General features: G+C 45.9%; 1 protein-coding gene across 7 annotated transcripts in view; it reads left to right on the plus strand.

Moving 5' to 3' along the window:
* bahcc1b (BAH domain and coiled-coil containing 1b) overlaps nt 1-24125 on the plus strand; it is a 303723-nt gene that overhangs the window by 247782 nt on the left and 31816 nt on the right. For all 7 annotated transcript variants that reach the window (XM_078401266.1, XM_078401265.1, XM_078401267.1 and 4 more), the window contains 2 exons: nt 3348-3423; nt 6753-6861. In XM_078401266.1, the coding sequence (XP_078257392.1) occupies nt 3348-3423; nt 6753-6861 (185 nt within the window). The remainder of the gene's footprint in view (nt 1-3347; nt 3424-6752; nt 6862-24125) is intronic.

Raw genomic sequence — 24125 nt, forward strand, 5'->3', positions numbered from 1 at the left:
TTCTCTCCAGAGATGCTGCCCTGTCCCGCTGAGTTACTCCAGCTTTTTGAGTCTATCTTCTATATATATACAGCGATCGGCCAAAACATTATGACCACTGACAGACAAAGTGAATAACATTGATTATCTTGTTACAATGGCACCTGTCAGGGGGAGGGATACATTAGGCAGTAGGTGAACAGTCAGTTCTTGAAGTTGATGCGTTGGATGCAGGAGAAATGGGCAGGAGTAAAGACCTGAGCTACTTTGATAACGGCCAAATTGTTATGGCCAGACGACTGGGTCAGAGCATCTCTGAAACGGCAAGGCTTGTGGGGTGCTCCCGGTCAGCAGTGGTGAGTACCTACCGACAGTGGTCCGAGGAGGTACAAAGCACAAACCGGCAACAGACAGGGTGTTGGGCACCCAAGGCTTATCGATGCACGAGGGCAACGAAGGCTACCCCGTCTGGTCCAAACCGACAGAAGGTCTACTGTGGCACAAGTCACAGAAAATGGTGGTCACGGGAGGAATGTCACAATATACAGTGCATCACACCCTGCTGCGCATGGGGCTGCACACGGAGGACCAACAGCATATTAGGCAGGTGGTCATAATGTTTTGGCTCATCAGGACATAATGTTTTGACTGATCGGTGTATAATAAAACAAACCAAACATCAAGTGCATATATACTGAACTTTTTGTTGTTTATCTATACGCATACATACGTGTGTGTGTGTGTGTGTGTACAGACATACACACACAAATAAATGTATATAGACAAACAAAAAAGGTTTAGTGTGAATGCATATTGAACTATTTTTTGTTTGTTTATTATGGGCTTTACAGAGTACTATGTTTACATACCTGTTGTGCTGCTGCAATTAAGAATTTCATTGTTCCGTGTTGGGACACATGACAATAAAACATTCTTGACTCCCTTGACTCTGTCCTTTAAATTGTTTAAAAATTGTCCATCGGGATTTTCCTTTCCACCTAAGAATCCCCAAGCACTGTGACCAGCTCCTCTGTTTAATAGAAGAACCCCCTCCAGTCACCAGAGAGACATGAACTAAATCAAGAGATTTGGTCCAAAGCACAGTTGGAAGTTGTGCTTTAAGTGGAATGATATAATTCACCCACATACAACCTCAATGTGTGAAACGAGTTAGAGCTGAAACTCTAGACCACAATCTTTGGTTCCTTCCTTGAAAAACAAAACAGCCATTTGCTACTACAGAGGTGAGCTCTTATGGACTTGGATCACCAAATGCTCTCAACATTATGGTTAAATGTGCATGAATCATCTCAAATTCATCTGTGGAGAAGAAAATGTCTGAGGGTGTCTCACTCTTCAAGTTCATTTAAAGAGCACAGCCTGCTGCCGAGGGCCATAAATCCATATTTAAGAGTACAACAAAAATAACCGGAATTGGTTTCCTGGCTCCCTGTAATGTAGTAACTGTGGTTCATATAAACAGGGCAGCTGCAGTGAGCAGGGCCAAGAGCATGTTAATTCAAGAAGGAAAACTAATACCATGTATAAAACAGGTGGATACAAATATAATGAACGTAGTGTATTTTTGTGGGTGCCGGACTCAAGATCCCGTTGGAATGGTCGGCACGGAGTCCAGACAACAAAATAATCTCCATCAGTCTGCCTGTTCATTCTTTAATGGTTAAACTGGGTTAACTGGCTCAACGTAGGAAAGTTGATTATAGGCAGGACATAATGAGGTGAATGAAAAGCAATGTCTATTGATTGTAAGGGCCCTCCACGTACGCACACCACTGCGGCTGCAGCTGAATTTTGTCAAGGGGGTCTTAAGCAAGCTGCAGATAATAGCTCCAAGCACAAAGGACAAAGCCTCGAGCTGTACATCTCCAGAGGGGGTTTACAAGAACGATCCCAGGAATGAATAGGTTAACCGATGATGAGCGTTTCTCGGCACTGGGCCTGCACTCGCTGGAGTTTAGAAGAATGAGGGGGGGGGCCTCATTGAAACATACAGAATAGTGAAAGGCTCTCTCTACGATAGAGAGGACGTAGCGAGGATGTTTCCACTAGAGGGAGAGTCGAGGACTAGAAGTCATAGCCTCAGAATTAAAGGACGTCCCTTTAGGAAGGAGACGAGGAGAAATTTCTTTAGTCAGAGGGTGGTGAATCTGTGGAATTCTTTGCCACAGAAGGCTGTGGAGGCCGTCAGTGGATATTTTTTAAGGCAGAGATAGATTGATTCTTGATTAGTACAGGTGTCAGAGCTTATGGGGAGGCAGGAGAATGGGGTTAGGAGGGAAAGATAGATCAGCCATGATTGAATGCTGGAGTAGACTTGATGGGCCGAATAGCCTAATTCTACTCCTATCATGTGACCTTATGACCTCTTTTCTCTCCCTTCAATACTATGGCAGGTGACGCTAAGGTGCCGTGGAGTATGAACGCTGTATTCTCCATTTTGAGCGTTTAGGGGCTCATTGTCACCTGATAAACAGACGTGACACGGCTGACTTTTAAGTGTTCCTAGTTCATACCTTGCAGCATCGAGTCAAAAATAATCAAACAATGAAAATACTTCTGGTAACTTTAACACCAATGACACTGCATGTTCTAAATGTATGTATCCACTGCCTCAGCCACTAGCTAATTCCTTCTGATATCAACTGATATCAGAAAGAGATTTACTGAGCCCCACGGCTCTTTAGTGCACTTGTTGAGAGCGCTAGGAAACTGCATTTGTTTCTTCATTAAGTGCGGGTAATCAAGAGGAACACACACACAATGCACCCAGTGATTTCCTCAGCCCGCTAATTGAACTGCACTGAAGATAGACACAAAATGCTGGAGTAACTCACAAGCAGCATCTCTGGAGTGAAGGAATGGGTGACGTTTCGGGTCGAGACCCTTCCTGCACACATCTGAACTGCACTGCCCACTTCGTTTTCCATTCTTATTCAAATGTCTGCAGACTGATTGCTCAGCTCTGCCGGCAATCCTGTGCCCTTCTCCCTTTTTCCCTCTCTCTGCTGTTCTTCATCCAGAAGCCAGGTCATTGAACCCAGGGGCAGCTCAAAGAGCCACAGGTAAAGTGGTTTCCCATTGCCCCTTGGAATGAGGCAAGCCAGGCCGGCCGGCGTGCATTCCCCAGTGCGCCTGACAGTGGGAGAATTGTGTGTTTGGCATGCTGCGCTGCGTAGTAGCACACAGTCGTACTGGCTCATGTTCCCGCAGCTAAGGAAACAATTTAAAGGGCTGCCTCACATCGACTATAATATCCTCTCCGATTACAAACTTCATAAATATTTCCATGCGTGGACGGATGTATCGACACAGTGTCTCAGTAACTGCCTCTCCCTGCCTTCCTCTAGCTATGGTGTTGTGATTGAAGGAGAAAGAGGAAACCGACAAAGAATCTACTCCCTGGAGCAACTGCTGCAGGAAGCGGTGAGTTCCCTTTATGATCATTCCCCCCTGCACACTGCAGACACTTTGAAACCCGCCCAGTCTGCCTCCTTTTCCAAAGAATTAGAATTCAAGATGAGATAATGGATGTTTGATTAGTCGGCGAGAATCGTACCTTTTCAGTTTAGTTTCATTTCGGGGTACAACGCGGAAACAGGCCCACCGAGTCCGCGCCAACCAGCGACTTCTGCACACCAACACTGTCCGACACACACTAGGCACAATTTACAATTGTACCACGCCAATTGACCTACAAACCTGTATGTCTTTGGAGTGTGGGAGGAAACCGGAGATCCCGGAGAAAACCCATGCAGGTTACGGGGAGAACGTACAAACTCCGCACAGACAGCACCCACAGTCAGGATCGAACCCAGGTTTCTGGTGCTGTAAGGCAGCAACTCTACCAATGCACCACTAAGCCTCCCTCAAACAGATTAGGTTTAACACTGGACTCTGAATCCCATACTTGTACATTTAATATATGCTGAAAATAAATCATGTAAACAGTTAAGTTGTGATGAACAGTAAGCAGAGACAGTTAATCGTGTAGGTATGGAGGTTTCAGAGAGAAGGGCGTGGCATCACAATTCATTCATTGAGATTGAAAGTGGGAATGTTTCACAGTTTCTACCCTGCAGTCTTTCACTTGCAAAAGTTACTTGGCAAAAGAGCTATTGAGGAGATGAGGCAACTTTTCCATGTAGCCAATCGTTATAATCTGGAATGCATTGGCAGGAAGGCTGGTGGAAACAGGTGCAGTGTTAACTTTCAGAAGGGAATAGGATAAATATTTGAAGGAGAAAGATCGTACGGCTTGTATAGATATGTCTCCTCTGTCAATTGCCAGCCACTCCTTAGTTAGAAACACTATCGGGGAGGCACAGTGGCGCAGTGGTAGAGTTGCTGCCTTACAGCACCAGAGACCCGGGTTCGATTCTGACTACAGGTGCTGTCTGTATGGAGTTTGTATGTTCTCCCTGTAACCGCGCGGGTTTTCTTCGGGTGATCCGGTTTCTTCCCACATTCCAAGGACATACAGGTTTGCAGGTTAATTTGTAGGTTTGTATTAGTTTGTAGGTTTCTGCAATTTGACACTAGTGCATGGGATACAACTGGTGTACGGGTAATCGTTGGTTGGCATGGTCTTGGTGGGCCAAAGGGCCTGTTTCTACACTGTCTATCTAAACTAAACTAGTGTATGGGTAATCGTTGGTCGGCACGGACTCGGTGAGCCAAAGCGCTTGCTTCCGCGCTGTGTCTCTAAACTAAACTAAACTAAATTAAACTAAACTAAACTAAACTATCACCTCGGAATCAGAAGGCCAGGTGACTTTGAGCCCCGTCCTACAGACAGAATATTGACTGGCACCCTACTGAAGTACATGGAGAGTGCTGGACTGTCAGAAGTGACATTAAATGGAGGTCCTACCTGTTCTCTATCAGGTGAATATGAAATAATTCATGACGCTATTTTCATAAGGTCATACGTGATAGGAGCAGAATTGGGCCATTCGGCCCATCAAGTCTGCTCTGCCATTCAATCATGGCAGATCTATCTCTCCCTCCTAACTCCTAACTAAATGTTTTTTCAGTACATGATGATGCATTCCCTGAGTGGCCTCAACCAACCACGCTCAAATCAAAATTGCAAAATGTTTCATAAAATTGTTTAGGCGCAGAGGCTGCTTCAGGTCGATGCCAGCTCAGAGCAGAGCATGGGCATGAAAGGTTTAGAGGGTTATAGGCAAGTAGAATTAGCTTATATAGGCATGTTGGTCAGCATAGGTGAATTGGGCCAAAGGCCACTTTCTTTGCTGTATAACTCTGTGAGTCTATGAATCAATAGACAATAGGTGCAGGAGGAGGCCATTCAGCCCTTCGAGCCAGCACCGCCATTCAATGTGATCATGGCTGATCATTCTCAATCAGTACCCCGTTCCTGCCTTCTCCCCATTCCCCCTGACTCCGCTATCCTTAAGAGCTCTATCTAGCTCTCTCTTGAATGCAGTCAGAGAATTGGCCTCCACTACCTTCTGAGGCAGAGAATTCCACAGATTCACAACTCTCTGACTGAAAACGTTTTTCCTCATCTCCGTTCTAAATGGCCTACCCCTTATTCTTAAACTGTGGCCCCTTGTTCTGGACTCCCCCAACATTGGGAACATGTTTCCTGCCTCTAACGTGTCCAACCCCTTAATAATCTTATATGTTTCGATTAGATCCCCTCTCATCCTTCTAAATTCCAGTGTATACAAGCCTCGTCAGTCCCATTTCCTGTTCTTTCCCCACTGCCGTACAAACTCTCAAGACAGCTTGCTGTGCATATACTGACTGCCAAGTTCCTACATCACGGCAATAACTGCAAAATAAAAGCACCTTAATGGCTGTAATGCACTTTGGGATGTTTGAGGTTATGAAAGGTATTCTATAAAAATCTTGTGATTCTGTGGTTTTATAGCCTTTATGCTTCTCGTGCTGCTGACGTGAGCTGGGACAGAGATAGTGTGAGTGTCCAGCGCGGTAGGTGGGAGGGTGGGGCGTGATGAGGTTATTACCAGGTCCAACCATTCTTTTCAGTGCAGAATTAATTTAGTTTAGTTTACTGTCAATATGTACAGTGAAAAGCTTTTTTGTCCCATTCAGCTGAAATAATATACATGATTACAATCAAGCTGTCCACAGTGTACAGATACAGGAGAAAGGGAATAATGTTGAGAGCAATGTAAACGCGCTTTACCAAAGGGTATTTATAACTGCTTGGTTGACGTATTAAACGCATGGGGCAGCACACTGGGGCAGAGGTAGAGGTGTTGCCTTACAGCGCCAGAGACCCAGGTTCCATCCTGACTACTGGTGCTGCCTGTACGGAGTTTGTACGTTCCCCCTGTGACCGCGAGGATTTACAGTGGGTGCTCCGGTTTTCTCCCACACTCTATAAAGACGTACAGGATTGTAGGTTAATTGGCTTCTGTAAATTGTCCCTAGTGTGTAGAATAGTGCTAGTGTACAGGGTAATCGCTGGTCAGCGCGGGCTCGTTGGGCCGAAGGGCCTGTTTCTGCGCTGTAACTCTAAACGAAACTAAATTAAATGAGAATAGGATGGCTAAAAGAGGTGCAAGAGGACATCGAACGCCAAAGAGTACAACACAACACTAACTCGCGCTGTAACTCTAAAGTCTAAAAGTCCAAAGTAAAAGTTGCATATTCTTACCAGTGTTCTTTTGCAGATTTCATTGTGAGGCTACCTCTGCAATTAATGTATTCATAATACTAGATGACTTTGTAAAACTTTTTAAAATATATATCCACAGGTACTTGATGTCAGACCTCCCTCTCGACAGTTCCTACCGCCTGCCACCAGGGTCTGTGCTTACTGGAGTCAGAAATCACGCTGCTTGTACCCAGGAACTATCATTCAAAGTAGGTGGACCCCTCCATTCCCTGCACATCCACATGCCTATCCAGAAGCTATGTATATTGAATGTGGAGGAAGCGTTTGAGGTTTCATGTGTATTCAGAGGATAAAATAGGGCACATTATAACAATCAGCCATTGGCCAAAGTACAAATAACTTTAATATAATCAATATAATGAATTGGATGAAGCCTTGGAAATGTGGCGGCACAGACAGTTGTTGTGTTACAGCGCCAGAGACCCGAGTTCAAGAGTCAAGAGTGTTTTATTGTCATGTGTCCCAGATAGAACAATGAAATTCTTACTTGCTGCAGCACAACAGAATATGTAAACATAGTGCACTGTAAACAATGTGATAAACGAGAGAGGAAAAAACCTGACTACGGGTGCTGCCCGTGCGGTGTTTGTACGTTTGTCCCTGTGACCGCGTGGATTTTCTCCCGTTTCCTCCCACACTCCAAAGACGTGCAGGTTTGTAGGTTAATTGGCTTCTGTAAATTGTCCCGCGTGTGTACGATAGAACTAGTGTACGGGTGATCGCTGTTCGACGTGGACTCAAGTGGGCCGAAGGGCCTGTTTCTGCACTGTATCTCGGAACTAAACTAAATTAAATGAGAATAGGATGGCTAAAAGAAGTACAAGAGGACATAGGGCAGCACAAGAGGAAGCTAAAAGATGGCACAGTGGTGCAGCAGGTAGAGCTGCTGCCTCACAGTGCCCGAGACCCGGGTTCGATCCCAACCTCGGGTGCTGTCTACTGAGTTTGCACGTTTCCCCTGTGACCGCGTGGGTTTCCTCCGGGTGCTCCGGTTTCCCCCCACATCCCAAAGGCGTGCGGGTTTGTCGGGTCAATTAGCCTCTAAAAATTGCCCCTCGTGTGTTGTGAGTGGATGAGAAAGTGGAACAACATGGAACGAGGGTGAGCGGGCGATTGATGGTCAGCGTGCACTGGGTGGGCCGAAGGGCCTGTTTCCACGCTGTGTCTGTAAACCAAGTAAGCTGAAAGGACACCGGACTGACTGGACTATGTTACGTTAGTCCCTGAACCAATAACCAACCAAAGGAAGATCTTGTATCCCCACCAGAGCAACTGGCCAGCTTCCTGTACCTGCTGGAGTCCTGTTCACTTGTTATTATCATATCATCATATATATACAGCCGGAAACAGGCCTTTTCGGCCCTCCAAGTCCGTGCCGCCCAGCGATCCCCGCACATTAACACTATCCTACACCCACTAGGGACAATTTTTACATTTACCCAGCCAATTAACCTACATACCTGTACGTCTTTGGAGTGTGGGAGGAAACCGAAGATCTCGGAGAAAACCCACGCAGGTCACGGGGAGAACGTACAAACTCCTTACAGTGCAGCACTCGTAGTCAGGATCGAACCAGAGTCTCCGGAGCTGCATTCGCTGTAAAGCAGCAACTCTACCGCTGCGCTACCGTGCCGCCAATTATTGACCTAATTAAATCCAATCCATTTTGTCACCATGGTGAAAGCACCATTAAAAGGTCTCAGCTGACAAAGGTGCTGGAGATGGTTAAATGAGTACCTTTTTTTCACGATCAAATATTTCATGCACCATTTAACAGGTGTCCTCCAGTCAGCTGGGAGTCACTGGAATAGTTTCATGTAATGTGTGCCAGTGGGGAGTGAAGTGGTAATGTGAGAGTACAACTCTCAATGTTTCGGCACAGAAACAAAGGGCTGTTTTTTAAAAATTTGGTCTTGTTCTGTTCCTCCCTGACACACTCAAAATCTTGCTCCTGTCCTGTGAGCTCATTTCAAGAGCTTCCTGTAACTTGAGCCAAGCACTTCGATCTTACGTGCCTGCGTTAGTAACTGTTGGTCTAATTCACGGTTTCAAATTTTGATTTGAAGTCTCCGAAACCAAAAAGTCCTTCACTAAAGTTGAGACAGAATAGACTGCAGCCGCTGGGACCTGGAGCCCAAAATAAGCCAACTACCACAAGAACTCAGCAGGTCAGGCAGCATCTGTGGAGGGAAATGGACAGACGACCAAGGGTGCCCACCCAAATCATCGACTGCACTATTTCACCCCACAGACACTGCCTAACCCGATGAATTTCTCCAGCAGTTTGTTTTTTTCCCCTCAATAGAACATAGTGCAGCATATGAACAGATCTTTAGAGCACAATGTCTGTGCTGAACATGATGCCAAGGCCAACTCTCATCTGCCTGCACAAAATCCAGGTGCAAAAAGCTGGAGTGACTCATTGGGCCAGGCAGCATCTCTGGGGAAAAGGAACAGGTGACATTTCGGGTCGAGATCCATTTGGCCATCGAAAAGTCTCCTAAGTGCCTCTTTCTTACCTGTCTCCACCACCACCCTGGTAGAACATTCCAGACACTCACCCTTTGTGTCAAATACCTGCCCCCAACATCTTCCTAAAATTGAATCTCTTTGTAGAATTTCCTCTTCAGCTCTGTTTTGAATCTAAACATTGAGATCAGATCCAGCTGTGACGTTATTGCTTCCTGGGACAACTGTGACTGCCTCCGTATCCCTACACAGTTACACCATGTTCCTACTTTCACATTGCTAATCTATTCTTCTTCAGTTTGAATGCTGGCACAATTGCTTTCCTGTACTGCACTCTGTGAGCTCATTGTCTTTCCCGACAATATTGTGATGGCTTTGGTTCCCTTTGGAGTAGTATGATATTGCGACTTCTCATTGTATACTGTGGCAATTCATTCCCGGAACATTATTACTTTGGCTGGGCCTAGCAGCAGTGCTTAGAGCAGCTTCAATTATTCTCGCCAGTTCTCAGTCAGATCAGTAAATGCAAAACAAAAGCCTAGAAATTCACCTGTGCAATGCCGACAAATCATGTTTACATGGCATTAACCTGGATCGCATGCATTTCGGAGTGACATCATTGCCAAACATTAATAACGTGTGAATTTTCTTTGATACAAGAAATGTGTGTGCCCTTGTTTTCTTGGCTTCCTCTCGTGTAAATTATGGCAATATTGGTGAAACACGCAAAATCTGCTTCTGTCGAGAATTCCAGTAGTTGACCTGAGGTGATGCTGTTCGCTCACAGTCTTCCGAGTCAGCGTTTAAAATCACGGAAGGCTGTGCGGCGGGTGTTACTGCTGCCTCACAGAGCTGGGTTCAAAGTTGGAATGGAATTGATTTATTTTCTCCGAGACCATGTTCGTTTCCTTCGGGTCCTCATGTTTCCTCCCACGTGTCAGAAACATGCTGGTAGATTAGTTAGACACAAGAAAAAATGCAGGAGTAACTCAGCGGGTCAGGCAGCATCTCTGGAGAGAAGGAATGGGTGACTGAGAGTCTGAAGCAGGGTCTTGACCCGAAACATCACCTATTCCATTTCTCCAGAGATGCGGCCTAACCCGCTGAGTTAGTTACCTCAGCATTTTGTGTCTATCTTCGGTGTAAACCAGCATCTGCAGTCCCTTCCTACACTGGTAGATTAAAAGGCGACTTTGGTGCTGGTAAGTGCGAAAGGTGTTTAGAGGACAAGTGATGGAGTAACATTGTAGGGTCACAGAGAAATAGGAGAGGAGAAATGAGACACCATATACTCGATGGGCCAAATAGCCCTCCTTCTGAGTCACTGAAGGTTACAGCTGACAGAATAAACACAGTAGTTAGTAAAGTGACTGCATTACTTTGTCTACACCAGTGCTGTTTTTCTGGTTGTCAATTGGCCAAGCTTTGTGCCACTTTGATTTTAATTGTGACTCGTGCCATTCACTTTGAGAAGCACCAGGTTTTACTGATGCAGGTGGTTCAAGATGAACATTATTGAAACGGCCTTCTATTGGAATTTAGAAGGATGAGGGGGAGCCTCATTGAAACTTATTGAATAGTGAAAGGCCTGGATAAAGTGGATGTGGAGAGGATATTCCTACTCGTGGAAGGGTCTAGGACTAGAGGGCACAGCCTCAGAATAGAAGGATGTGCCTTTAGAAAGGAGATGAGGAGGAATTTCTTTAATCGGGGTGGTGAATCTGTAGAATTCATTGGTTATTTTTAATACGGAGATTGATAGGTTCTTAATTAGTAAGGGTGTCAAAGGTTAAGGGGAGAAGGCAGGAGAATGGGGTTGAGAGGGAAAGATAGATCAGCCATGACTGAATGGTGGAGCAGACCCGATGGGGTAACTGGCCTAATTCTACTCCTATGGCTTATGAACATGAAGAAACTGGGAATGAAATGAGAGGGAGGAGAATGAGAGGAAAATAGGGAAGAGGTGATGAGCCCACATGGAGAAAAATGAGGAACAAGGCAGATGACAAGGAAGTAGGGAACAGAGGTGGAAATTGCCTGGGGGGGGAGGGGGGAGGTGGGGGGGGAGAAGTTGCTGAGGGTTTTGCATTCTACTTGAGCTAGGGAGGCGCAGAGTGAGGGTGGGGACAGGAACTGGGAGGGAAGAGACAGAGTATTCACATAAACTTGTGACGGTATTTATTCACAAAATGCTGGAGTAACAGCAGGTCAGGCAGCATCTCGGGAGAGAAGGAATGGGTGACGTTTTGGGTCGAGACCCTTCTTCAGTCTGAAGAAGGGTCTCGACCCGAAACATCACCAATTCCTTCTCTCCCGAGATGCTGCCTGACCTGCTGAGTTACTCCAGCATTTTGTGAATAAATACCTTCAATTTGTACCAGCATCTGCAGTTATCTTCTCATAAACTTGTGAGCTGTGCCTGAGTTCGGCTGGATCAGCCATTTTGAAGCTGCTGGTTTGATTTTGCAAAGTTACATTGACTGCATGACAGATTGACTTCTTTCCACAACTTTTACTCTGCTTAATCGATGTGGAATCAAAAGATTTACGGCACATCTGTGCTTGATGCAATCTGCAGTTTGCAGCTGGACGCGTTTATATATGTTAAAAACGTTACGTGTCACCTGGCATGCCGGGTCACTTTGAACACGTTTAAACTTTCCAAGTACCAAAAACTGTCGCTCGAACTTTAACCCGGTACAATGGATTCTAACAAGGGGAGAATGGAGAAGGGCCCGGGGTGGGGGGAGAGAGTGGAGTCGGGGACGAGAACCACTGCCAGCAGGAGAGCAGGTATTGACATTAAACAAAGGGGGATTGAGCGATCCTGGCAAAATAACTTGGGAGCTAGCACGTTTCCTGAGCTTCCTACATGTGAGTTGAGGAGCTGACTGATCGCAGCGCCGACGCTCTGTACAGCCACACTTCACTTTGCACACACAAGCTGTGTGTGGTGGGCCCCTTTGTGTCAACTTAATGGCGCCCTCAGGTAGGACCTCGCAAACGGCAACGGCATGCAAACACTTGGTGCCGTGCGCAGACGAAACAATTGATCCCCAAGTGTTGATCTTCTACCATTTTTGGTCCATCAGGTGTAAAGACTACAGCTTGGCTCTCTGCCTGTGCTCTGTTGTAATCAATTTCCAAATGCAAAACCAAATGTTATATTGTGGTGCAGAGGTAGAGTTGCCGCCTCACAGCGCCGGAGACCCGGGTTCGATCCCGACTACGGGTGTTGACTGTACGGAGATTGTATTTTCTCCCCGTGGCCGCGTGGGTTTCCTCGCACACTCCAAGGAACGTACAGGTTTGTAGGTTAATTGGCTTCAGTAAAAATTGTAAATTGGCCCTAGTGTGTATGGTGTGTGGGGATCACTGGTCGGTGTGGAGTTGGTGGGGTGATGGGCCTGTTTCTGTGCTGGACCTTTAAACTAAAAACAAAACTAAAACCCACCAGTAAAATCTCCTTCATAATGAAATGAATGGAATTCTAAAGGAAGTGATAGGTGAGGTACTGAGAGGCTGTTTTTTTCCCCGTAAGGAAGTATTTTCATATTTCCTTGCACCATGGAAATAAACCCCTTGAGCCCATTAATTTCACGCCAGCTCACAGAGCAATCTCATTCTGCCATAATTTTCCCCTGTAACCTATTCTCTCTACATTCCCATCAGCCACCCCCCGATTCTGCCACTAATATACGAGAGGCAATTAATGATGTGAAACCACACGTATTTGGAATGTGGAGCAAAACCAAAGCATGCATTGGAATCCATTTGTCAATGGGAGAAATCACAAAATCATGAGAGGAATAGATCGGGTAGACGCACAGTCCCTTGCCCAGAGTAGGGGAATGAGAACCAGAGCACATAGGTTTAAGGTGAGGGGAGGGGAAGATTTAATAGGAACCTGAAGGGTAACCTTTTTACACAAAGGGTGGTACTTGGAATGAGCTGCTGGAAGTGGTAGTTGAGGCAGGTACTATCGCAATGTTTAAGAAACATTTTAGACAGGTCCATGGATAGGGTAGGTTTTGAGTGATATTGGCCAAACGCAGGCAGGTTGGGCTAGTGTAGATGGGACATGTTGGTTGGTGTGGACAAGTTGGGCCAAAGAGCCTGTTTCCATACTGTAAGACTCTATGACAAACTCACTATCATGTAATTCTGTGAACTGCAGCCCGGACGGCCCTGGAGGATCAAACCTGGATCACAGATGTCGTGAGTCAGTGGCTCTATGAGCAACACCACTGGGCTCCCCACAGGTCATAGTTTCAGGAGAAGTGGCCCGCCATTTAGAGGGAGAGTGACTCGAGACCAAATGTGAAAAACAGACAGACAACACCCCGATTACAGTTACTGCTCAGTCATAGTAACCTATGGGAGATGTGGCCTCAAATCATCGTTACTCTCTTGCGTATCTTTCATCCATTTGTTCCATGTTTCTCTACACCACCATCTATATCTCTCGTTTCCCTTTCCCCTGACTCGCAGTCTGAAGGAGGGTCTCGACCCGAAACATCACCTATTCCTTTTCTCCAGAGATGCAGTCTGCCCCCCGCTGAGTTACTCCAGCTTTTGTGTCTAGCTGTGGATATTCATTGGTTAAGTATATCCAAGACTGTGAGCCAGGGTTTGTTAGAGGGCGTCAACAGATTTGAGGACTGGACAGGAAATTAATCAGAGTTATAAGATCGGCCATGATCTTCTTGGAAGACAGAGTAGGCTCAATGGTCCTGTTTTATGTTCTATTTTCTTTTGAATATATTGCTCTAGGTAAGTCCGCAAACGTAATAGTGAGTACAAACGTTTAGTTTCTATCTTGATCAGCACCGTCATTTGATTGTTGGTTAAGTAGGCCTCTAACTTTAACCAGCTTAGCAACCTTGGGCGGCACGGTGACGCAGCGGTAGTTGTTGCCTTACAGCAACTACAACGCCAAAGACCCGGGTTCGATCCCGACTACGGGTGCTGTCTGTACGGAGTTTGTACGTTCTCCCCGTGACCGCATGGGTTTTCTCCGAGACCTTTGGTTTCCTCCCACACTCCAAAGACCTAAAGGTTTGTTGGTTAATTGGCTTGATGTAAGTGTCAAAATGTCCGGGGATCGCTGGTCGGTGCGGACTCGGTTTGCCAAAGGGGCCTGTTTCCGCGCTGTATCTCTAAACTAAACACTAAACCACCAAGGCAGCAGTCCAATGACTGCGATAGTGGTAGATGGGCAGGACCCTTAGAAACGGGGGATTTGTGCGCAAAGGGAAAATAAAGAGGCCTGGCACTTGCAAACAGACACGAGTTACATCACTGAGAAAATTACATGGAATGTGGTAAATGGGTTCAGCATTTGGAAAGGTGCCAGGGTACTTTGTAAAAATGGGAAGTCATTGCACCCTGCTGTGACACATTAGTAAAATCACTATAATTTGCTGGAGTGCTGAAAGGACGCGGCTAAATAAGCTGGAAGGTGGAGTTGCAACTTGATGCGGTGGAAAAACGTTCTTTTGTATCTGGGGTGGAAGCTGTATTGTTTGGCTAATACAGCGGAGGCTCAGTTTGCTTAGAGATTTAATATTATTTCCACACACACACACACACACACACACACACACACACACACACATTTAGCGATTTTGTTCTTCATTTCCTTTGCACCTCTCTGAAGCCTGCAGTAATACGTGCACTCAAATGGGAGTGGGCATTCACTGTTGCCACGCACAAACTTCACAATGGAGAAGCTATTGCTGAGTAGAGGAAGGTGCTAAATAAAGCAAGCAGCAATAGGAGTAATAGGAGCAAAGTATTTGAATGGTGCTTCATTTGTCACGTATGCAACTGCACAGTGAGATTCTTTCTGCATATATTACACATGCAGGTGCTGCCATTTTTGGCACCATTATTCAAAGTCCAGAGACCAAGATGCCTCATCTAAACCAGCCCCGTTTGCCTGCATTTGGCCAAATATCTCTCCAAACATTTGCCATTCATGTACTTGTCCAAGTATCTTTAAATGCTGTTTTTGTACCTGCCCCAACTACCTCTTCTGGCAGGTATCCACCACACCTCGTGTGAAAACCTTCCTCAGGTTCCTATAAAAAATCTTTCCCTTCTCACCTCAAACCTATGTCCTTTGGTTCTTGATCTCTCTACTCTGGGTAAAAGACTGTGCATTCAACCTATCGATCCCCTCATGATTTTATACACCTCTGTAAAATCACCCCTGAGCCTCCTGCACTCCAAGGAATAAAATCCAAGCTTGCCCAATCTCTACCCTACAGCTCAGGCCCTCGAGTCCTGACACCATCCTGGTAAATCTTCTCTGCATTTCTTTCCTCTTCTGAAAGTAATGGAAGAGCTTTTTCCTCGCTCCAGGGGTAGCACAGGCAGGCCTCAAGGCTGCTTTTGACCCTTGGCCAAGCTCTGTATAAGCATTAGACTGCCCTAGAGGTTGCGGTCTCAAAGTCCTTTTGCACAGTGAAGGTGGGTAAAGTCATCACACTGGGGGTGTTGGTGGGCCAGAACGCAGTAGCTTTCCTTTTGCACACGCTGTGCCTGGGCAGAGGGTGAAAGGAGATCAGGTGAGTCCGAGCCTGGGGCTGGAGTCAGGAGGTCATGAGAAAGGTTGGAAGGGCTGTTTGTGGAAGGTCAGTGGACCAGAATCACCAGCTGCTTGAGGCTGGAGATGCGCTGAGTGAGTTGGGGACAGTGGTGGTCAGTGCTTGACTTTGGACTGGCGATTGTTGAGTCAGGGGGGTGATCAGTGTGATGGGAATGATCGATAAGCCATGTTGAGATATCAGTGATGGGAGTATAAGAAAATAACTGCAGATGCTGGTACAAATCGAAGGTATTTATTCACAAAATGCTGGAGTAACTCAGCAGGTCAGGCAGCATCTCAGGAGAGAAGGAATGGGTGACGTTTCGGGTCGAGACCCTTCTTCAGACTGATGTCAGGGTGGCGGGACAAAGGAAGGATATAGGTGGAGACAGGAAGATAGAGGGAGATCTGGGAAGGAGGAGGTGAAGAGAGGGACAGAAGAACTATCTAAAGTTGGAGAAGTCGATGTTCATACCACTGGGCTGCAAGCTGCCCAGGCGAAATATGAGGTGCTGTTCCTCCAATTTCCGGTGGTCCTCACTATGGCACTGGAGGAGGCCCATGACAGAAAGGTCAGACTGGGAATGGGAGGGGGAGTTGACATGCTTGGCCACCGGGAGATCAGGTTGGCCAACGCGGACCGAGCGCAGGTGTTGAGCGAAGCGATCGGCGAGCCTGCGCTTGGTTTCGCCGATGTAAATGGAGCAGCGGATACAATAGATGAGGTTGGAGGAGGTGCAGGTGAACCTCTGTCTCACCTGGAAAGACTGTTTGGGTCCTTGGATGGGGTTGAGGGAGGTAAAGGGACAGAAATGGGAGTGATGGGAGTGGTCAGAACCAAAGTAGATACTTCACCGAGTTATCCAACTGGGTTTACAGCACTGGCCTGGGACTTATTCGTGGAGCTGTTCAGATTAGTTTAGAGATACAGCACGGAAACAGGCCCTTCGGCCCACCGAGCCCTCGCTGACCAGCGATCACCCCGTACACCAGCACTGTCCCACACACGAGGGACAATTTTACGATTATTACTCAAGCCAATTAACCTACAAAACCTGTACGTCTTTGTGGGAGTGTGTCCCGAATGTGGGAGGAAACCGGAGCACCTGGAGAAAACCCACATGGTCACAGGGAGAAAGTACAAACTCCGTACAGACAGCACCCACGGTCAAGATCGAACCTGACTCTCTCTAAGGCAGCAACTTTACCACTGTGCCACCGTGCCGCCCTGTGAAATATGAAAGTGACTAGGGCTGAGAGTGCCCAGTAACGGGCATGCTCCACGTTCACATGGACTCATTTCCCCATGGCAGCAATGAGAGTACAATCACAATGTGGGCATCTGATCTGCTAAGTTCATTGTTCAGGGAGGACAATTCCCCATCAGCCTTGAGCAGTAAAGTGATGTGATCCCGAAGCCAATGCAATTGCTTTCCAATACAAATGGATTTCATTCATGTCGCACTGAGAAAGGCAACACTCTATGACTAAACCCCTTGGCCTGTGAGTCAGAAGATGCGTTAGTGCAGCATAGTCCACTGTATTCATGTACATTGAGAGCTCTCTGGCTGGCTCCACGATGGCCAGTGTGAGGCAAGACAGCACCACTACTCTAAAACAAGACCTTTACGTCAGAACGCACAAGCAGCTTTCATGGGCAGTTTTACGCTGAACGTAGAGAGTTGTTCACCCAGTGAGTTGTGAATCTGTGGAATTCTCTGCTACAGAAGGCAGTGGAAGCCAATTCACTGGATGTTTTCAAGAAAGAGAGAGTTAGATATAGCTCTTAGGAATCAAGGGATATGGGGAGAAAGCAGGAAAGGGGTACTGATTTAGGATGATCAGCCATGATCACATTGAATGGCGGTGCTGGCTCGAATAGCCTACTCCTGCACCTATTTTCCATGTTACTGCCCAAAGGGCCTTTCTGTTTGACAATCATAGAGCCATTCAGCATTCAGTGTGGAAACAGGCCCCTCGGCCCAACTTGTTCACATAGACCAACCTGTCACATCTGCAAGTCCCACCTGTCTGCCAATACCCCTGTATAAATAAATCTGTTCAATCCATGTATCAGTCTAAATGTTTCCTAACATTGCGATAGTAACACGTAAACTCTTTTACTAAGTGTCCAGGTATGAGTCCTATTTATCTTTTAACTCAATCTGACCATTTCGGGCCTTGAATTTTCGATGCAACATATTACACTATTGATCTATATTTACATTGAAGGACACATAGATCCATTCCCCTATTTGTCTGCATCAAAATGCAGCCCATTGCTTGATTGCTAGTCACTAAACCTCATGCACATTTTCATATCATTAGCAAATCTCAGAATAGATTAATTTACATCAACATGGAATAATTAGTGAAAATCATGGAAAGCAACAACTTGCATTGTATCACAGTTACCACATGCTAAAGCATCCAGAGGCACTTCACTAAAATAACACCATCAACATGAGATGCCAAAGAATTCACCAAAAGATATGACAGAGGCATTTAGACATAGAGTCTGAAGAAGGGTCTCGACCCGAAACGTTTACCCGTTCCTTCTCTCCAGAGATGCTGCCTGTCCCGCTGAGTTATTCCAGCACTTTGTGTCTGTCCAATTTAAGATGTCTTAGTGGCAGGAAGCAAGGCAACATCATGTAGTTTTACCTCAGCCAGGAGTGTAAAATGAGGACCGTGATGAAGATTTTGTGTAAGTCGACGGGGAGCCTTGTTCACGTTGAAGCCGCCACAGAGCTCCGCGTATTTCTGTGATCTGTGGAAGTAATTGCAAATGCTAAGTGTGTTGGCAGGGGTGCTGCATGAAGACCAGGGTTTGTCAGGTGCAGAGGTGGCGGCAAGGTGTCGTTTATGTGCAGAGCCACACACGTTACTACAGTTACCTTCCTCCGCGACCTACATCATTTCAGGTACTAAGAACAAACATACAATGGCACACAAACATAACAGAACAATGGAAAGCCACCCAGTTCCCTCGAAACCTGAGGGCAGCCGTGATTTTGAATGTTTGGGCGCAAGATATGTCAGCATTATTGTCGGAATCATTTACTGAAGAGTAAAGGCGATCTTTGGAAAACCATACACAACCACGCTTTACAGTTTGGCAGCATGTTCACCAGAAAGCCTGTGGAACTATCTCTCCCTATCCTTTACTGCCATAAAACATCACCAAACACACACTGCGTCCAAGCCAGTTTCTCAGTCCAGACTGAGCTTTCTCCGTCTAACAATGCTTCTAACTCAGAGCACTTTAGTTTTGTTTAGTTTAGAGATACAGCGTGGAAACAGGCCCTTCGACCCACCGGGTCCGCGCCGACCAGTGATCCTCGCACATTAACACTACCCCACACACAATTTTTACATTTACCAAGCCAATTAACCTATAAACCTGCACGTCTTTGGAGTGTGGGAGGAAACCGAAGATCTCGGAGAAAACCCACGCAGGTCACAGGGAGAAGGTACAAACTCTGTACAGGCAGCACCCATAGTCGGGATCGAATCTGGATCTCCAGCGCTGTAAGGCAGCAACGCTATCGCTGCGCCACCGTGCAGCACTTTTATATCACAAGGATGGCGTCGCCATTCCTTCATTGCTATGGTTTCTGCCACAACCCATGGTTGCTGCAGATGCTCACCGATGAACAAAAGTGCTGCCTCGGGCAATGCAAAAAAGTAATGACAGACCCAACAGGATGCGTCTTTGACTGCAGTTTTGGAGAGAAAAATAACATTTAATTGAATGTGAGAGCTTTGCTAAAGCTCTTCCCAAAGTGTGTTCTCCATGGAGCAATCCCAGACCTACACTCCAAATGGCAATGCAAGAATGGAACTTCATCTTGAGTCCTCTTTGGGCCCGGAGTTGATGCTGGACAGGCAGGAGGCCTGGAGTCATTTAAATACTGTGTTTCAGGCTTCATTGTTAAACAAGGTGCCCGTGTCTCCACCACAGGCAGCTTCTGCAATCAGCACAAATTGTTTTCAGCAAGAAAATCACTTTTAATTAACAGGAGCAGACTGCATTAGTTGCAAACAAAATGACAAATCTCAAACCAACAAAGATTTTGATCATTTGCTCAGTAGAATTTTTTTTTATTTTTTAAATTTGATTGCCTAGGCACTGATCTGTTGAGCTGAAGTCTACTGAACTATAAAAAAAACTCTGCGTACTGTCAACTTAAATCTTTCCATTCCTCTTTACTGTATCTCAGTACACGTGACAATAAGTGTAAGAAGGAACTGCTGGTGCTGGTTTACACCGAAGATAGGCACAAAGTGCTGGAGTAACTCTGCGGGTCAGGCAACATCTCTGGAGAAAAGGAATAGGTGACGTTTCGGGTCGAGACCATCAGACTAAGAGTCAGGGAGGGGGACGCTGGAGGTATCGGAAGGTACAGAATAAAGCCAAATATGCCAATACCAATTCTAGACAATAATATACCAATACCAGTTCTCTAGTTTAGCTATTGTCACGTGCACTGAGGTACAGTGAAAAGCTTTTGTTCCATGCTATCCAGTCGGCAGAAAGACAATACATGATTACAATCAAGCCATTTACAGTGTACAGATACATGACAAGGGAATAACATTTAGTGCAAGGTAGAGGAGTTTTAAGAAGATGATAGTTAAAGTAAGAAATGTTGCTGTAGGAGTAGAGATTTAAGAAGTGTGGGGCGATTGAAATCTGTGATTGTAGATCTGCTTCGGTGGTTAGCGCGCAAATAGCCACCTGGGTTGGGCGCCATTTTGGAAGCAAGAAGCGAAGCAGGATAAAGCAACCTGATAAAATGCTCCAAGCAAACAAACTCAATGGTGGAACTATGGCTATTTAGTTTAGTTTAATTCAAAGATACAGGCCCTTTGGTCCTCCGAGTCCACACCGACCAGCGATCCCTGCACATTAACACTATCCTACACACACTAGGGACAATTTACACTTATACCAAGCCAATTAACCTACAAAAAACATAGGTTTTTGCTGTGGGAGGAAACTGAAGATCTCGGAGAAAACCCACACGGAGAATGTACAACCTCCGTACAGAAAGCACCTGTAGTCGGGATCAAACCCGGGTCTGGCACTGCAAGCGCTGTATGCAGCAACTCTACCACAGCGCCACCATTCCACCCACTCACTTATTATTCACTTTTAGCCAGAATGAAACACATTTATTTCACCAGTGTAACTACCAGAGTTAGTAGCAAAGAGTGAATGTCAGAAGCGTCAATTGAACGGCCACAGAACCTGCAGGATCCATTTGCAACAGTTTTGCTTTACCAGTTTCAGCTGAAACCATAACTCAGCTCAATCAAACTGTCAAAATAGAGTGAATTCAGATTTGCAAACGAGTTTAACAAACATTGATCGGCACATTGGCTACATTCTCATTAAATCAAGGAAATCGTAATTGGCCCAGCATGGATCTCCGTATCACGCTTGCGTGACCAACCGCGGGGAGAAGCCAGGCTACAACTTGGCTGAAGAACGTTCCTTTAAACAGCTGGAAAAAGCTAGGCACAGACCCGATCCAATTAATGATAAGTGGAAACAGCACCTTAAATGCCTCAAATTGGGCCAGGACGTTTTCTAAAAATAAATGAACGTATTGAAGTGTCTGTGGGTTTCTCTGGTGTTGTTGCCGGTTCCATCACTCAAAACCAGCAGAGCTAACAACAGTATAACCTTTGTGGAAGGCAGTCATTCTCAAACAAAGCACCAGAATCTAGTACAATAATGTATCAAGGTCAAACCACAGGTATACATAGTTCTTGAAGGTCCACTCGCACTTTCTTACATCGCCTCCTTTAGTTTTAGTTTACAGATACAGCGCGGAAACAGGCCCTTCGGCCCACCAAGTCCGCGCCGACCAGCGGTCCCTGGACACTAGCATTATCCTACACACTAAGGATAATTTACAATTATACCAGGCCAATTAACCTACAGACCTGTACGTCCTTGGAGAGTGGGAGGAAACTGGAGCACCCGGGCAAAAACTCACGCGCTTACGAGGAGGACATACAAACTCCATACAGACAGCACCCGTAGTCAGGATCGAACCTGGGTCTCAGGTGCTGTAAGGCAGCCGCTCTACTGCTGAGCCACCGTGCTGCCCCAAAATATAGTCCTCTTAAAATATAGTCACCAAACCACTCAAACAACCAACTATCTACATACATATAAGTAGTTATCTGATAGCATCATTTAAACTATGAAATTTGTCAATCTCTGCCTTAAATATCCATTGACTTGGCCTCCACTTGAGTCCAATCTCAACCAGTACATGTAGCTCCTCCGACACATGGTCTCCCATGTGGGTGATTGCTTGCTTTTCTGAACCTTCCTTTAGCTTCAGCGCTTTCGATGATATCTTCACCATCATATCTACATACGACATACATACATGACAATGTGGTGTTTGACTGCAAAGTATACTTAATCTGCTTCTGCTCAGCTTAAGTGTTGTGATTTGGTTGTGGTTTCTGCCTGTGCTGTTCAAGTGTTTCTCTGGGCTCCCAGTATTAGCATGCTCTTCACGGCAATCCATCCTAACTACCTTTGGGAATTATGTCTGTATCATAACTTACTGCCTCATCGATAATAGGTACCTTCAAATCTCGCCCTGTTTGAGCGTCGTTCATTTGAAGTATCATCCACAACACTGATGATCAAGGAATGACCCTCACCGCTGTGTCTTGGCTCCGTTCCAACACTGTTGCGTCTATCACTTCACTCTCAAAATCAATAATCACAACTTCCTGAGATTCTGGATCATCTCAAGAGATGGGAATTCTAACACCTATGGCACCTGTGAAGATTTCCTCTGAGGGGGTGGGGGTCATCCAAATCTGTTCTGTCCGGGAGATTCTTAACAAACAGCGGCTTGAGTTGACCCCTCCACTGTGCACCTTCGTCTGTTCTTGGCTGGGTAGCCGTACACCTTGAAACCCCTTCCCTCACTATAAGTTAACATTCATAACTGATAGCAGCAGAATTTGGCCATTTGGCCCATCAAGTCTACTCCGCTATTCAATCATGGCTGATCTATCTTACCCTCTTTACCCACTCTCCTGCCTTCTTCCCATAACCCCTGCAACCCGTACTAACCAAGAATCTCTCTACTCTCTTAGAAATATCCATTGTCGGCCACCACAGATTTCTGTGGCGATGAATCCCAAAGATTCAGCGCCCTATGATTAAAGAAAGTCCTCCTCATCATCTCCTTCCAAAAGGAACGTCCTTTACTTCTGAGACCATGACCTCTGGCCCTAGACTCTCCCACTAATGGAAACATCCTCTCCACATCCACTTTATCCAGGCCACTATCTATAACAATTGTAGGGACTTGTAACCTCCCAGTGTGACACATCGCTCTGTTCTTGCGTCACCCCATGTTGTTCGAAAATGTTACCTGAAACCTTTTTTAGTTCAGTTTAAAGATACAGCGCGGAAACAGGCCCTTCGGCCCACTGGGTCCGGGCCGACCAGTGATTCCTGCATATTAACACTATCCTCCACCCACTTGGGACAACGTTTACATTTACCAAGCCAATTAACCTACGTACCTGTACGTATTTGGAGGGTGGGATACAGGCAACTCTATACAGACAGCACCCGTAGTCGGGATGGAACCCGGGTCTCCAGCGCTGCATTTGCAATAAGGCGGCAACTCTACTGCTGTGCCACCGTGCCGCCCTGATAACTACTCCGCCCACTCCCTAATCAGCATTTCTGTCCTTATTTGTAATTTATTCTGAGTACGCAGACAGAATAAATAACAAATAAGGACAGAAATAGTGATTAGAGAGATGGTACTTTTTGGTCTGCTCAAATATCTGTTTCAATGGTGCTAATAACTCATATTTCACTTGGTCAGCTTACAACCCAGTGGTATGAATATTGATTTCTCTAATTTCAAGTAATCCTTGCATTCCCCCTCTCTCCGTCCCTCCCCCACCCTAGTCATCTGACTAGTTTCACTGCCATCCTGCTCAGTTTCAATCTTTGTGTCTACTCGTTATCACCTTTTCCACAGCCAACATTGGACCCTTGTGGGCTCTGATTATCGTTGCTGGCTTTGATTTGTTCGTTCCATGCCTTTCATTCATTTGTTCTTTGTGCCTTTTCATATCTGTAGTTTCCCTCCCCCCCTGAATCTCAGCCTGAAGAAGGGTCTCGGCCCGAATCGTTAACTATTCCTTTTCTCCAGAGATGCTGCCTGGCCCGCTGAGTTACTCCAACATTTTGTGCCTAATCTTTGCTGTAAACCAGCATCTGCAGTTCTTCCGACACACGGCAATGCCTAGTTTGACTGCAAAGTATTTTGTTGCATGACTTTGAGGATTTATAGTGGTGAATTGAGGATTCATGCCCAAAGTTTGCCA

This window comes from Rhinoraja longicauda, chromosome 6 (assembly GCF_053455715.1).
Source record: "Rhinoraja longicauda isolate Sanriku21f chromosome 6, sRhiLon1.1, whole genome shotgun sequence".
NCBI lineage: Eukaryota > Metazoa > Chordata > Chondrichthyes > Rajiformes > Arhynchobatidae > Rhinoraja > Rhinoraja longicauda.